The sequence below is a fragment of the Callospermophilus lateralis genome, chromosome 7 (assembly GCF_048772815.1).
Source record: "Callospermophilus lateralis isolate mCalLat2 chromosome 7, mCalLat2.hap1, whole genome shotgun sequence".
Classification (NCBI taxonomy): Eukaryota; Metazoa; Chordata; class Mammalia; order Rodentia; family Sciuridae; genus Callospermophilus; species Callospermophilus lateralis.
This window is the reverse complement of record NC_135311.1, coordinates 141,770,230-141,785,432: the sequence shown is the minus strand read 5'-3', so window position 1 is coordinate 141,785,432 and position 15,203 is coordinate 141,770,230. Positions and strand designations below refer to the sequence as shown.

The 15,203-nt window shown below is 62.9% G+C and overlaps 1 protein-coding gene across 4 annotated transcripts in view; it reads left to right on the top strand.

The window, feature by feature from the left end:
• Tp73 (tumor protein p73) overlaps positions 1-14,617 on the top strand; it is a 39,869-nt gene extending 25,252 nt beyond the window's left edge. For 2 of the 4 annotated variants that reach the window (XM_076863428.2, XM_076863427.2), the window contains exons 4-13: positions 7,551-7,737; positions 8,132-8,247; positions 9,936-10,045; positions 10,433-10,575; positions 10,928-11,016; positions 11,682-11,806; positions 12,296-12,444; positions 13,133-13,271; positions 13,592-13,685; positions 14,285-14,617. In XM_076863428.2, the coding sequence (XP_076719543.2) occupies positions 7,551-7,737; positions 8,132-8,247; positions 9,936-10,045; positions 10,433-10,575; positions 10,928-11,016; positions 11,682-11,806; positions 12,296-12,444; positions 13,133-13,271; positions 13,592-13,685; positions 14,285-14,617 (1,485 nt within the window). The remainder of the gene's footprint in view (positions 1-7,550; positions 7,738-8,131; positions 8,248-9,935; positions 10,046-10,432; positions 10,576-10,927; positions 11,017-11,681; positions 11,807-12,295; positions 12,445-13,132; positions 13,272-13,591; positions 13,686-14,284) is intronic. The other 2 variants (XM_076863430.2, XM_076863429.2) reach the window with 2 other exon arrangements.
• The last annotated feature ends 586 nt before the right edge of the window (positions 14,618-15,203 follow it).

Genomic DNA, 15,203 nt, shown 5'->3' with positions numbered 1-15,203 from the left:
CTGTGCAGGATGGGTCCAGCTGGAGACTCTTGGGCCTTGAGGGGGATGAAGGAGGCCACCTCCACTGCTGGGACCTGGCTTTGGCATCAGAGTTAGACGCCAGAACTCTGTCCCCAAGGGCTACACTCCATATGTATGAGGTTCAATGAAAACTTAGATTTCAACCAACTACAGTGTTAAAAACAGAAACAGGCACTCCCATGGGCCCAGCTTGCCTCCTGCCCTCCCCGGTCTCCGGCTGCCTCCAGCTAGTGTCCCAGGAAGCTGCAGGGCCCTAAGGGAAGGAGCTGTCCACCCATGACCCCTATACCAGACCAAGCCACTGCCCAGAAAGGTGGCGGCTGGAGGCTCTTGGATTTCCTGTGAGGAATTGGAAGTAGAAGGAAGCCAGCTGACCCCAGGGTTCCCTTCTACTTCCAGTGGGCAGGGCCAGGCCAGCTCAGAAGACTGGGACAGCTCCTGCCTCCCAGGTCAGGGTGGGGGCTAAGTAGTGTGGTCTTCCCTGTGTTGAGCGGGACAGACTGCTGACCACCTCCCAGCTGAGCCTCTGCTGGGTAGTGCCGTGGCCTGGACCACAGCCCTGCTCGCTGGACTCTCGCCAGTATGTTTTCTCCATAAAGCTGGAGGCCACAGGTCAGCCGGCCAGGGGCTGCTAACTCCAGGGCACCCAGGGCAGGTGGGTATGGGCTCTCTGCTGGCCAAGTCAGAAGCCAAGTGGGTGGGCAGGAACACCCGAGTTTGGACCCAGCTGGGAGACAGAGGTGGGTGTGGCATTTTGAACATAGCCCCTGTCTATGTCCTCAGAACACTGCCCCGCTACCCCCTCCACCCAAGGTCTCCAGATGGGACTCTGGGTCACAGCGTAGGACCAGTTGGAGTCCCCACAGCCAGGTGAAGGCAGAGCTAGGGTGGTAGTACTCAGCCACACCTGTGGGATGGTCTCAGCAAATCTACCGACACCCTCCACGGCAAGGACTCTAGCAAAGTAGAGGCCAGCTGTCCCTGCCAATCAGCTGATGGGACCCCCCCACCCCACAGATGTTAAGAGAGACGCCCTCCGTAGCAGGACCAGGGCAGGCCAAGTCCCCACTCTTCAGGGATGTAAGGCAGCTCAGAGCGTGTGTCACACCTGGAGCCACATCCTGCTTTGTCCCCTTCTATGAGACACAGAACCCCACCCCTGTCGAGGGCAGCATAGCCGGTCAGTGTTCTGGGGGTCACAGTCCCACAAGGCTCTGGGCAGGCCCTCTGTGAGCACTGGGGCTCTCCCCAGACCACAGACTGCTTGAGGCCAGTCTTGTGGTATCCGGACATCAGTTCCCAGGACCCGTCAAGCCTGGCAGTGACCAGGGGCAGGGGCTGGAGCCTGGAGATCTTACAATGGAGAAAAGAACCAAACTCAGCTTCTAGGGCTCCCGGGACCCCAAAAGGTGTGTGATTTCCCCTCCCCCGCCTTCCAGGAAGCCACCAGGGCTGTGGCAGCAGACACCGGCAGGGCAGCCTCCACTCACAGCCAGTTCTGCACCTGGAGGTCACACCAGGGGCCACAGGGCAAGGGCTCAGTCCCCAGGGCTGCCACCCCTTCAGCTGCCAGCCATAAGCACAACTGTCACCCCCAGGCCTCAGGGTCCAGTGTTTGCTCAAGGCTCACAGGACTCAGGGAAGCATGGTAGCCCATCCTGGTGTGCTGCGAAGGACGCAGGTGAAGAGATGCCCAGGCCAGGCGTGGGGAATGGATATGGAGCTTCCCTGTCCTGCCTGGGCACTGCCCTCCTGGACCTCCATGTGCTTCCCAGAAGTGGTCTAAACCCTGCCCTTTGGGGTCTTACGAAGTTCCATTACGTAGGCATGATTGGCTGACCCTCCTTCACCTCCTGGGAGGTTGGCTGGGCTTCAAGTTCCAATGCAGGATCCTTCCTTGGTCTTCCTTTGACCAGCCCCCATGCAGCTACGTGGTGGCCACCAGCTATCAGTCAATTCACCATCATATGAAAAGACCCCGTCCCTTCAGAGCCGATGAAGACCAGATAAGCATTTCATAGTATTGTGAGGCCACACAGCCCTGGCCTGGGTGCTGACCACCTGGTCTGAGCTGGCGGCTTTTAGAGGCAAAACTGGTTGCTAAAACCATCTAGAGGCCGTGAGGGGTACAGTGGACCCAGGAGCCCTGTGAAGGGGCAGCAGAGCTGTTCAGTGTCTCCCTTGCCAAGGCTCTGTGCAGGCCTCTGTGAGCACTGCCCCTGGCTCTCCCAACCACAAACCCTCTGCTCTCCTCTGGGCTGCTCCTGGGCTGCCTGTGGCCAGGCTTCTGGTATTGGCCTCAAGTCCTGGCCAGGTGCCCATCAGGCCTTTACTCTGACAGGGGACCGAGCACCAGGCCTGCCCTAGCTCAGCACACGCCTGCTTCCCTCCCTGCTGGTGCTAACTCAGGACAGAAGCCACGTCTTCTGTCTCTGCAGCACCCAAGACTCCGCAGCCTCCTGGTCACTCTCTGTTGGACGCAGACGTGCCATGACAGGTATATCCCTGCAGGAGGCACCCTCAATCTCTCCCAGGCCATGAGAGTCCTCCATGTGGCTCCTGCTTGCTCTTTGGGACCTGCCACCAGGTCATCAGGTGAGGCAGGTTGCCCAGATCCTAAGGGGTATCCAGCTCGCCACAGGCCTGCCCCTCCCCAGGGGATAGTTTCTTGCCCCAGCCTCAGGGACTCGACTGGACAGTGATCAGGGCTGCATGTGCCTGCTTCCAGGTGTCCTTCCCACCCTCCCCAGCCAACAGCTCGGCAGCCTCTTCCATTGTGCACTTTGCCCAGTGGGGTGTGGCCTGCACCCTCCCTGGAGCCCCAGCTGTGAGTACCTTCACTGCGTCCCACCTGGAAGCGACAGCCTGGCCCCAGGTGTTCTAAAACAAGAAGTGGAGATCATGTACCCGCCAGGCTGGTCGCTCCCAGGGCAGGGCTAGCTCTCCTGTTCTGCCAGGGCTCCCTGACCTGTGTTGGCGCCCCCTGCCACGCTCTTGGTCAGGTCACTCTCTGTGGGACGCAGACGTGCCATGGCAGGTGTATCCAGAGGAGCCCAAGAGGCACCCACGGGGCTGCGATCACCCAGGAGAAAGGGTTCTCTAGGTCCAGGGGATCGGCCTGAGCCCTCCAGACTTCAAGTGATGCTCTGTGGGTCAGCCCCCAGAGCTGTTCCAGGGAGAGAGCGAGGGCCAGTGGCCTTGGTAGGGTGATCTTTGAAGGGGTCCAAGAGAGGAGAAAGATGAGCCTGTAAACACACACACATACACACAAGGAAGTAGATAAAAGTGGGCTGTAAAAAAAAAATCATTTAAAAAAATAGAAGCCCCCACTGTAGGCCCCGTCTTCCAGAATCTGTTGTAACAGATTCACCCAAGCTGGTTAACGGTATTTGCGGTTTGCAAGATGGTACATGTCCTGGGAAAATGACAGACAAGTTATTATCACCTCTCCACTGTCCTCTTGCCTAAACCTGCCCATGCCAGGCACCCAGCTGCCGGGAGCGGGTGCGAGGAAATTAACAGCCCCGCGCCCGCCCACCCCCCACCTGCCCTCTCACCCGCCACCCCCACACCAGCCCTGCCAGGCCCAGGGCTCCCAGCCAGGCCGGGCCCACCTTGGACTGGGGTGGGGGAGGAGAGGAGAGGAGGGAGGGGTGCTGGGAGGGACAGGCCGCACTGGTGTTTGGGCAAACCATTTCCTGCAAGCCAGACAGAATACACGCATCCGAGCAGGCAAGTCTAGGCGGCTCCGTGTCAACAGTCGAAGATAAATAAGATTTTATCAGCTCAGAATCTGTTGAAACACATCCATCTAGCGGTTCTAGGGAAGGAGAAGCCAGCAGGGGCAGGGGAGGCAGGGAGGAAGCATCTCCTCGACCTCCCAGAGCAGGGCCACCACCAGCGGCCTCTCCTGCCCACTTTCCTCAGACTTCCACCCTGAGCGCTGACCCTCAAGTTCTGTCTGGGGACCTGGGGGAGTTCTCAGGCCTCTCCGGGCTCAAGACATGGGTATTCCAGGGGTCCTTCCTTCCCGTGGCCACCTGTTCCCCACCTGATGCTCCCAGGAGTGGGGAGGCCGCAGGCATCCCTCCCTGAGGTTGCCAGGGAGGGCCAGGATGGGCACCTCTGCGTCCAGCCGGCCATGCGCAGTGGCAGGTGTGCGGGTGCCAAAGTTCACATGGGCGCTGTGTTGGGGCGCCTCTGTGGGGGGCCAGGCTGACCAGGGGCCCTTAGAAGAGGAAGGGAGGGCCTTGGCTGAGGGAAGCGGCCCCCTCACTCTCTGCCCTCCACAACTGGATTGGGTCAGGAACTACCCTCCGGAGGCCACTGGGCACTCCAGCTGGAGCCCCGCTCCCGCCGCCGCCCGAGTACCAGGGACAGCTCCCGGCGCCCCAGCTCCTCCCCGGGGCGGGGCGTTCACCGCGCGCTCCTCTCCGGCTCCCGCTGGCCGCGCCCGAAGTGCGCAGCTGGGGCTGCGGCCCGGCAAGTGCGCGCCCGGGCTCCGGAGGAAACGGCTGGTGGGGCTGGGGCAGGACCCTGGGGAAGGACAGGGGCTTTGAAGCCGCGCGCGCTTTTCAGACTCCACGGCTGTCGGAGCCGCGGGGCCGCGCGAGCCCGCTCGTCCCTGTCGGAACACGGCGGGAGCCCGGCGCGCCCCCACGGCCGGGCGTGTCGGGGCTGCCCAGGAATGCGGCGGCAGGGCCCCGTCACACCTCGCCCGGCCTCGCTCCAGCCTACCCCGGCCCAGGGCCTTGGTGGGCCTAATGCTCCATCTCAGGTCAAGGTTGGGAGGAGGGCGACTCTGGACGGTCAGCCCTGGAGAGGTAATGCCTGGGAGCCCAGGCCTAGAGCCCCTGGGCGGGTCCATGTGGTCCCAGCCCCTCCCAAGCCAACTCCATCTCTGGATGGCTGGGCCTGCTTACAAGGAGTGGGACCCCCGCAGGTCCAGCCTGGTACTGTGAAGAACCCAGCAGTGTTAGGCCCATGGACCTGCTGCACCGGCCACCCAGAGCAGGTGTTGTGTAGTAGAGGACAGAGAAGTCTGTCCAGGATTCAAGGCAACCCAGGCTGCAAATGCCAGCACTAGACGGGGGCTTAGGTGGCCAGACTTTGGGGCTGTTCTCCTTTTGCTGTGGCTGGTGACTTTGACCTGAGCCCTGCCCCCAGGCCAGGCCTGTCTCACAGGGTGTCTGCCACCTGGACCCCACAACCCATTTTCCTAAGGGGAGCCTGGAATGGATGCTTGCTGAATGGGAGGCTCTCCAGCCCCAGGCTGGGCCCTAGCTATGCTCAGATCCTTGTGCCTTTCTCTGGGGGCCTCCTCCACCAGGAAGCCCCCTTGGTTGGCCTCTCAGAGCCTCTCTGGGTTCTCACTGGGGATTCCCTGCATGAGGCAAACTGTGCAGTTGTCTGAATCGAGGGCTTGTTCTGAAGTCTCACTTGTGAGCAGCTGGAGGGTGGGGAGAGTCCCTGCTGGGCTGGGGGATCCTGTGTGCTCTGTGATCATTGCTCCACATCTCACACGCCTCTCCAGGGAGGGACCACAGGAAGAAAGAGGCCATTTATCGAGTACAGGTTGCTCATCTCCTTCTATTCCAGGTTGCTGGTGCGGGCCAGGGGGACAGAGCTGCCTCTCAACCTTCTTCCAGTGCCTGCATTCTGGGGACATGCACTGTGCATACAGCAGGCACTCTCTAAGTGCTCAGCAGTGAGCAGCTCACCCCACAGGCTGCCTTGGGCTTCAGAGAAGTCTGGTAGCCTCTCCTCCACCTGTCAGCCTGTGACCCTCTTACCTGCCCAGGGCACTGGCACCGTGAGGGGTCTCCAACCAGCACAGATGGACATCGTGCTACAGTGTGCCAGCTTGAGGCGTGACCTTTGTCCAAGAAACCAGAGCTCTGGCACAGTCTCCCAGAGCTGGGATGAGCCCTGTCTGAATCACCCTGGGTCCAAGTCTCAGAGGACCAAGCTGTGGACAGTTCCCACATGTCCTGGGGCAGGGCAACCAGTTTCCCTCCAAAGGGATGTTTTGGGAGTGAAGGGGCGGCATTTGTAGTGATGGGGCCTCATGTCAGTGTCCCCTCTGGGGAAGCCCTCCCCAGGGAAACAGGGAGGCTGCGCTCCCCAGCATGACCAGAGCTGGCCCCTCTGAGTGCCAGTTGATGCCCAAGTGGAGTCGGAATCCACTTGCCCTGCCGGGGGCTTTCTGACCTGGTCTTGCCCCACCTGCAGGGGGTGGGCACCTAAGGCAGGACTGGGGTGCGGCCTCTGCCTGCGGTGCCTTGCCGAGATGGGGGTCACCAGCAACCTCAGTCACACCCTCCTTTCCCTCCCCACTCTCCCTGTGCTGGGCTTGCCTAGCTAAGGGTACATGCGGGTCCAGCCAGTCCACTGTCCGGGGACCTCAAGTCTGAAGGAGCCTGAGGTCCCCCTTGCTCGGCAGAGGAGAGGCCCTGGGTGTGTGGGCTCCGCCTGCTTCTCCAGCAAACACCTGTTTCGGCTCAGTTTCTCCAGCTGTGCCACGTGGAGTGTGATGGGGGCTGGGGGACACTGTGGGTGGTGTAACTCAAGATTCCAAGTCACTGGGAGTCATGCAGAGGGTATGGGATGGGGAAGAAATGGCCTCTGAGCCTGGCGCCATTTCTGCTGACCCTGGGGTAGGAGGGTGTGTGGAGTCTCGAGTAGTGCCAGGATCCAGGAGTGGGGGTCAGTCAGCCTGGAAACCAGTGGACACCCTCAGGTGGCCTCAGCAGGGCTGGCCGGTCAGATGGGCAGCTTGGGCCCTAGAGCAGGGATCCTGGAGGCCTCCTCAGGCGGCTGGGTCAGGAAGGGTAGAGGGCGTCGTCCCTGGGGCAGCATCCAGGCCGGCCCTGGATGGACATCTGGCCTCCTCAGGTTCTAGGCTGGGGAAACTGGGGCTTTGCGGTTCGAGGAGCCCCATGGGGGCAGAGACCAGGCTCAGCTCAGAAGCAACGACTCCAGCCAGAGAGGGGCCAGGGTCACTGGGCAGCGAGACCGCCACGATCCAGGGAGTTCGCTGTCCAGGCTCCAGAGCATCAGGGGCGCATGGCCATCTGCCAACGCCATGAGCGCTGTTGTCTTCTGGGTTTTGAACGAAGGACTCAGTACCACAAACCCACCTCCTCAGGCCTCTGCAGCCAGGCCCTAAGGTTCATGCTGGGAAAAGCCAGGCGCTGGGTGAGGCTCGGAGGACGCAGCTCCCAGCCCCTCCCTGCCCCGCCCCGCTGCTCCCCCCTCGCTGCTCCCCCCTCTGGTCTCCACCATCCACCTTCACTAATGAGTGGAAGGGCGCCTGCCTCTCCAACCAGCAAGACCCAGGTGCAGATTGCCCACTGGTTGCTGGCTCACACATGCCCCTCTCCACACTTTGAAGGAAAGGCGGGTGGTCTGCGCCGGAGTGCAGGAGGACGGGGCTCCGGGGAGGAGGGCAGGCCAGGTAGGGGACACAGCCAGAGCCAGGCCTCCTGGAGCCGGGCTGCGGACCTCAACCCGTTGCCCGCCCCCTCCAGTACTCCCCACTGTTGAAGAAGCTCTACTGCCAAATCGCCAAGACGTGTCCCATCCAGATCAAGGTGTCCACGCCTCCGCCCCCGGGCACTGCCGTGAGGGCCATGCCGGTTTACAAGAAGGCAGAGCACGTGACTGACATCGTGAAGCGCTGCCCCAACCATGAGCTTGGGAGGGATTTCAACGAAGGTGAGTCCCCGCCAGCTCCCAGACCACTGCAGCACCAGGGCCAGCGGCCGGATGACCAGCTGAAAGATGCAGAGTCCAGGGTGTGGGGGCTGACCGTGTGGATGCAGCCATTCCTCCCGGGGCCCCATTTCTCCCAGCTCTGGCTGGGGCTCCAGAGCGGGAGCAGGTGGTCCGGGAGGGTCTGCGGGTCCAGTGGCTTTTGGAGTCCACATGGGGTGCCCTCCAGTGTGCTGACCAGGCCTCGGGGCCACCCAGGGCTCAGCAGGATTGCTGAGGACAGAGCTTCTGGGCCAGACACAGGGCTGGCAGCAGGCCTGAGTCCTGCCTGGGATGCCCAGGGGGCCAGGCCACAAGGCACGGGACCCCTCTCTGAAGTGGTGTGCCCTCCCGGCAGGACAGTCTGCCCCGGCCAGCCACCTCATCCGCGTGGAGGGCAACAGCCTCTCACAGTATGTGGACGACCCCGTCACCGGCAGGCAGAGTGTCGTGGTGCCCTACGAGCCCCCGCAGGTAGGCCAGGGGCCAGATGGGGTCCCCCAGGTGGAGATTCTGGCTGGCTTCAGGGCTAAGTGGCCCCCACGGAGTGCAGTTGGGTCACGAGGCCCTTCTCTGCCTGGCACCTAGCACTGGTTCTGACCACCTGCTGTGCACACTGGCGCTCCAGGCCAGGTCTGACAGGCGCTCTGTCATGGGTGGGTAGGTGATCTCTCAGCCTGCCCTCCTGGAGTCTCCTCTTCCTGCCTGTTGGTCCCAACATTGGTCTGGGCCTGGGCTGGACACCAGAGGAGCACAGTGGACGTTCCCAGGCACCTCCGACTATGGATTGGCCGAGAGAACCAAACCAGCAAGCACTGGTGGGGTGCAGGCATCCAGGCTGGGGCTGGACGTGGCCCTAAGGCCAGACAGGGGCATCAGGGGCAGGCGGCCGGAGGAGGAGAGGCTGAGGTAGGGCCTGACCTTTACCCTGAAAGTAGCAGAAGGTCCTGGGGATGGGGACGCCATTCTGGGTCTGATGTGACTGCCAGGCCCCATCCCTGTAACTGGTTCTGAGACCAGCCCTCCAGGGCCCCACCCGTGGTCCTCTGAGGGCAGCCCTTTCTGTGAGTGGGACAGTCCCCAGGGGTGTGACCCAGCTGCAGCACTCTCTCCTCCCTCTCCCCCTCCACCTGCCCAGGAAGTGGGCTCTCTCGCCCCCTGCTGGCTAGCATGTGCCAGCAGCTCTGTGAAAGCCTGAGTTTTCCCAAACCAATGACAGTTTTGGGTCCCTGACCCAAGGCGTTCATGAAAACTGCCCATTTTGTGGTCCCAGGATGCCCACGCGTCAAATCCTGGGTTCATGTCTTGGGCCTGCCCCAAACTCCTCAAGAGATAGAGGTGTTCAGGGATGTCTACCCAGGATGACTGTGGTCCCCTCATCCTTAACAGTGCCTCACATCCTGCCCCAGTGAGTCCACCGCATGCAACACACACACCCACTCTCACACAGCCTCAGGGCTTGACCTCAGCCTGTGCCACTGATGGCCCAGGCAAAGGGAGCACAGACCCTTGCTTCCTGAGAACAGAGACCAGAGACCAGGCCTGAGCCCTCTCAGAACACAGAAGCAGCACACAGCACTCAGTGCTCAGTACACTGGATGGTTGGATAGATGCAGGGATGGGTAATGGGTGGGTGCGTAGATGCATGAGAAGGGGGGTAGATGGGTGGGTGGATGGTGGATGGATGGGTAGGTGAATAGGTGGATGGATGGATGGGTGGGTGGATATGTGGATGGATGGTGGGTGGGTGCATAGGTGGATGGATGGGTGGGTGGTTGGATAGGTGGATGGATGGATGGGTGGGTGCATGGGTGGATATGTGGGTGGATGGATGGATGGATGGTGGGTGGGTGGATATGTGGATGGATGGTGGGTGGATAGGTGGATGAATGGATGGATGGTGGATGGATGAGTGGGTAGGTGGATAAGTGGATAGATGAATAGATGATGGGTAAATAGGTGGATGGATGGATGGTGGATGGATGGGTGAGTGGGTGGGTGGAAGGGGTAAGTGGATAGATAGATTGACAGATGGACGGTGGATGATTGGATGGATGGATGATGACATGAGAACAACAGAGAAGCCCCCTTACCCTGTGCCTATCCAGAGCCAGGGCCAGATGTGGTTGATGCCTGCCCTCCTCCTGCCTCCCCGCGTACAGGTGGGGACAGAGTTCACCACCATCCTGTACAACTTCATGTGCAACAGCAGCTGCGTGGGGGGCATGAATCGCCGGCCCATCCTCATCATCATCACCCTGGAGACCCGGGAGTGAGTCTGCCATGACATGGTGGTGGAGGTGGAGCAGGGCTCAGGCCAGCACCGAGGGGCTTGGCGTGGAGCCAGGATGCAAGGCCAGCTGAGCGGGGCCAACCCCTGGGGGCCAGCTGGGAGAAGGGTCCGCAGGACAGGCTGCTGGGAGGGAGGGACCTCCACTGCCTCCAGGGCAGGAGCTGGGCCTTGGGAGGGAGATGGGGCAGGCTGACCTCAGAGCAGCCCGCAGCTCGGGGCTGTGGTTCTTCCTGTGGGAACACTCTGGCCGCCCTGCCTTGGTGCTCGGCCCAGGAGGCCAGTCCTGCGGGGCCCAGAGTGGGCGGGGAGAGGCAGGGCTGGGCTGGGTTGCTGCAGCTCATGGCTCTGGCTGTGCCCTCCTGACAGTGGACAGGTGCTGGGCCGCCGGTCCTTTGAGGGACGCATCTGTGCCTGTCCTGGCCGTGACCGCAAAGCCGATGAGGACCACTACCGTGAGCAGCAAGCCCTGAACGAGAGCACCACCAAGAGCGTGGCTGCTGGCAAGCGGGGTGAGTGGGCCCCGCAGTGGCGGGCGGCCACATTAAAGGATGGAGCTGGACATGCGGGGAACTTGGGGGGACACACTAGCATCTCTTAGGTAGATCCAGGCCCTGAAGGGTCCTGGGGCCCGGAGGCCTCCCTGGTCCCTGAGCCCTTGGCCAAGGCACCTCATAGGTCCAGGCCCACGTGGCACCCTGGGCTCAGCTCGTCTGGCCTGGCATCTGTCCAGGTTTGCTCCGATCACATGCTGCGTCCATGGGAGAGCCAGCATGCATGGGAGTGGGGTGTCTCGAAACCCGGGCCTCTGCCCTGTGCCTCCACCTGTGGCCTGGCTCACCTGCCCTCCCGGCCTCCCTCTAGCGTTCAAGCAGAGTCCCCCTGCCATCCCCACCCTGGGCAGCAGCGTGAAGAAGAGGCGGCACGGGGACGAGGACGTATACTACATGCACGTGAGTGGGCACCCCAGGGCCGCGGGGGGACCTGCCTAGCTCTGTCGCCTGGGCAGCCCAGGCCGGCGCATCCCAGAGGCCACCAGGGGGGGCCCCCACACCTTAGATGAGCCTCTGTAGAAGGCAGGGCCTCAAAAGAGAGGAGGCTCCCAGGGAGCCAACCTGACAGGCCACAGCGAGTGAGGCGGGTCCTCCAGTTCAGTGGCTCGGAGCCAGGCCGACCCCGGGCACGCCCGTCCCATCCAGTGGAGATTCCGCAGGCATCCCATAATCCTCAATTCTGGCAGGTTATGTGGCTTGTGTGTCTAGGACAGTTGGCGTGGGGCCACTTGGCTGATGAATTGAGGCGCCTCATGCCTCGATGGTCTCCCTCCTCCACAATGGAGCTGAGGGGTTTAATTCTTCACAGGGAGCCTTTGTGGAAATCCCCCTTCCCCTGAGCAGGCAGGAGTGGCCATGGTTCCCCTGGACAGGAGGCCTGGCCTGCCTCTCAGGTCATGGTCACTGGTCAGATCTGCTGCAGAGGAAGGGGAAAGGCCAGGGAACCCCAAGGAAGAAGACCCTGCTGCCAGCCGGTGTCCTCCTACGGCTGCGCTGCCCCCCGGGGGCCTGGGCGGGCGGGGTGCTGCGTGCCCCTGGCAGAGCGTCTGCCTCTCTGTGCTCAGGTGCGCGGCCGGGAGAACTTCGAGATCCTGATGAAGGTGAAGGAGAGCCTGGAGCTGATGGAGCTGGTGCCGCAGCCGCTCGTGGACTCCTACCGGCAGCAGCAGCAGCAGCTCCTGCAGAGGCCGTGAGTGAGCTGGTCGCCCCCGGCTGCCCCCGCTCGGTGCCGGCCACCTGGCTGGGAAGGGGATGGCTCTGCCCAGCAGGGAAAGGCAGGAGCACTGAGGTTTTCCTGGCCACTGGGGACCAGCAGTGGGGCCCGGTGGCTCAGGGCTCAGCTCAGGGTGGTCCTGTGGCCACCCTGGGACCCTACGTCATGGCCTTCACACTGCTCTCCCTCCAAGGGGCCTTGTGAAGTTTGCTGAGTGGAAAGGCAGGGAGTGACATCAGTGGCATGAGTCAGCTCCACCCACGACAGAGGTCCTGCTGGACGGCAGGGGAGGAGGCTGGGGGCTGGGCCTGGCTGCAGTGGGCAGGAGGCCAGTGAGGAGGCAGCCGCTCTTGAGGCTCAGGGGGTCAGGTCCCCTCTGCCTGTGTGCAGTGGCACTCATGGACATGCCTGGGCCGGGCGAGCTGCCCTGGCCTCCTTAAACGGGGTTCGTTGCTTTCCAAGCAGGAGCCCCCTGCAGCCTCCACCCTATGGGCCCGTCCTCTCCCCCATGAGCAAGGTGCACGCCGGAGTCAGTAAGCTGCCCTCGGTCAACCAGCTGGTGGGTCAGCCTCCCTCGCACAGCTCAGCGGCTGGGCCCAACCTGGGGCCCATGGGTGAGTCCCTCGTGCACTGGAGGCCCCAAGTGGGTTGGGGAGACCCAACACTGGGTCTGGCTAGAGTCACTGTGGCCAAGCTGGTGGGAGGGCACAGGCCGCTCCTCCCCCAGTGGCTCTGGTGGGCAGCAGGGTCCACTGGCAATCCCAGGAGGGCAGAGACGGCATGGTTAGGGGCATGCGGCTCACAGCCCTGCACCACCTCTCAGCAGCTGAAGGGGCTCTTGGCCTCACAGAGCCTCAGTTTCCCCACGAGGGAAACGGCATTAGAAGTGCCAGCCTCACTTGTTTTGAGGGTTAAATGATGAAAGGGGGGCCCAGCACTTGCAGGAGGCTCAGCAGGGAGGATTTTGGACCTGTCCTGGAAGGTCCTCACGTGGGCACAGCCAGCCATGTGTCTGAAGCTGTGGGTGCCCCCAAGGGGTGTCCTGAGACATCCAGACCCCAGCATTAGAGACCCTGAGACCTGTGGTGCTCTGGTGCCCGCTGCTGTCCCTCTGCCCTCCCATGGGCTGAGCAGCTGGTGCATAGGTCCATACCTCCTAGGGACAGGAGCCAGGGCCCAGGGCTCAGTCCTTGCTTAAGCCTCGGGTGGCCGTGGTCACTGAGCGTCACGCTGCCAGCCTTGATGCTGCCTCGGGAGCCTCCCCGCTCAGGGACACTGAGGCCCACCTGCCCTCCTGCCCAGGCCCTGGGGTGCTCAACAGCCACAGCCACACGGTGCCGGCCAACGGGGAGATGAACGGCGGCCACAGTTCGCAGTCCATGGTCTCGGGACCCCACTGCTCCCCACCACCGCCCTACCACGCCGACCCCAGCCTTGTCAGGTACGGAGTGTCTGCCTGACCGGGGCTCCGACTGTCACCCTGTCAGCAGGGGGTGGTCTCTGCACGCTGGCCGCTGCCCGCCCCCTCCTGTGTTACTCCACAGCGTGACTGCAAACGGTCCTTAGAAGGGAGAGCGCCAGGAACAGGGCTCTCGGCTGATGCCCCCAGGGGTTGGGTCCATGGGTGTCCCGAGGGAGCCACAGCTCTGTCTGAGGCCCTGGCCACCGGGCTGAGCCTCCCTGTGAGAGGCTGGTCCCACCCGCCAGGCCTCACCACGAGGTGCTGAGGCTCATGCTGCCGTCGTCCCCCGCCCCCCGCAGCTTTCTAACAGGATTGGGGTGCCCAAACTGCATCGAGTACTTCACCTCCCAAGGGCTGCAGAACATGTATCACCTACAGAACCTGACCATCGAGGTGAGGCCCGGGCCTCCCCCAGAGAGGGGGCAGGGCTGTCCCGGAGGGGAACTGCCTTCCAGGGCAGATTTGTCAGAGGGAGCTGGGGTGAGAGCCCGGCCACTCGCTGAGGGTGGTCCTGGCTGTGTCCACCTACCACTCTCCCCAGGCTATCCCCATGGCCCTCCTGGCCAGCTCAGAGGGCCCAGGTCAACTGAGCCTCACCAGCACTGTCCGTGAGCCTGTGTGGGGAGCAGGGGTGGCGGGCGGCAGAAGCCCAGGCCTGATCCGGGATTAGCGGCCAGCTAATAGCACCGAGGGTGCCCCAAGGCTGGCAGGCAGGTCATCCACCTGGCCCCATCTCTACTCTGACTGTGGCCAGGGCCCCGCTGGACACGGCCCCAGGAGGACCTCCATGCACTTCTCAGCAACCCTTCCAAGATGTGGTGTGGCCCAACACCAAACACGGGGTCCTGTGCTGCCCTCTTCTGGGCCCCTCCAGATGACAGTACCCCTGGGCAGGGGCTTCCTTGCGGGTGGGGCGTCTCTAGGAGAAGGCCACCCGCTGGTCATGTGATCCTGCAGCTCTTCTCCTGCCCCTGGGGGCGCCACTCTTGCAGGACCTCGGGGCCCTGAAGATCCCTGACCAGTACCGCATGACCATCTGGAGGGGGCTGCAGGACTTGAAGCAGGGCCATGACTGTGGCCAGCAGCTGCTGCGCTCCAGCGGCAACACCGCCACCATCTCCATTGGTGGCTCGGGGGAGCTGCAGCGGCAGCGGGTCATGGAGGCCGTGCATTTCCGCGTGCGCCACACCATCACCATCCCCAACCGCAGCGGCCCCGGAGTGGCTGGCCCCGACGAGTGGGCGGACTTCGGCTTCGACCTGCCTGACTGCAGGTCCCGCAAGCAGCCCATCAAGGAGGAGTTCACGGACAGCGAGAGCCACTGAGGGCCCGGCCTCCCCGGCGCCTGCCACGGTCGCGCTTGGCCTCAGTGGCAAGACCTTCGGGCTGTGCCCGGAGAAAAGGCAGGGTCCTCCCAGTGTGCACCGCTTCCAAGGGGACATCACTGGCCTTCTCCGGCCACTGGAGATGCCCGTCGCGCCTGAATCCCTGTGGGAAACCCTGGAGCTGCCTACCCGCAGGCTGGCCAGGTTGGGCGTGGGCTGGTGCTGGGCAGCTGTCCCTGGCAGGAGGCACACCAGCGTCTGTTCTTTGGGGACTCTGCCCTCTCCCAGCCAAGCAAGGACTCCTCTGCTGATGTTCTGCCAAAAAGTATTTCGGTGTCTTTGTTCTGGGTAGCGATGAGCAGCGGGTGACTGCCCTGAAACACGGTCACCGGCAGGTTGAGTCCAAACTGTGGTGCCCAAGGTGGGGCTGGGGACCCCTCTGCAGGACCTGAGGATGGCTCTGTCCCCTGCACACCCTCGCAGTGACTGTGTCTTTCCTGCCCAAATCAGAGCTGGCTGGAACTGGAGAGGACGGTGGCACCTGCCTCCAGCAGGCACCCCTGCGAGCACCTGGCCGCCGTCACCG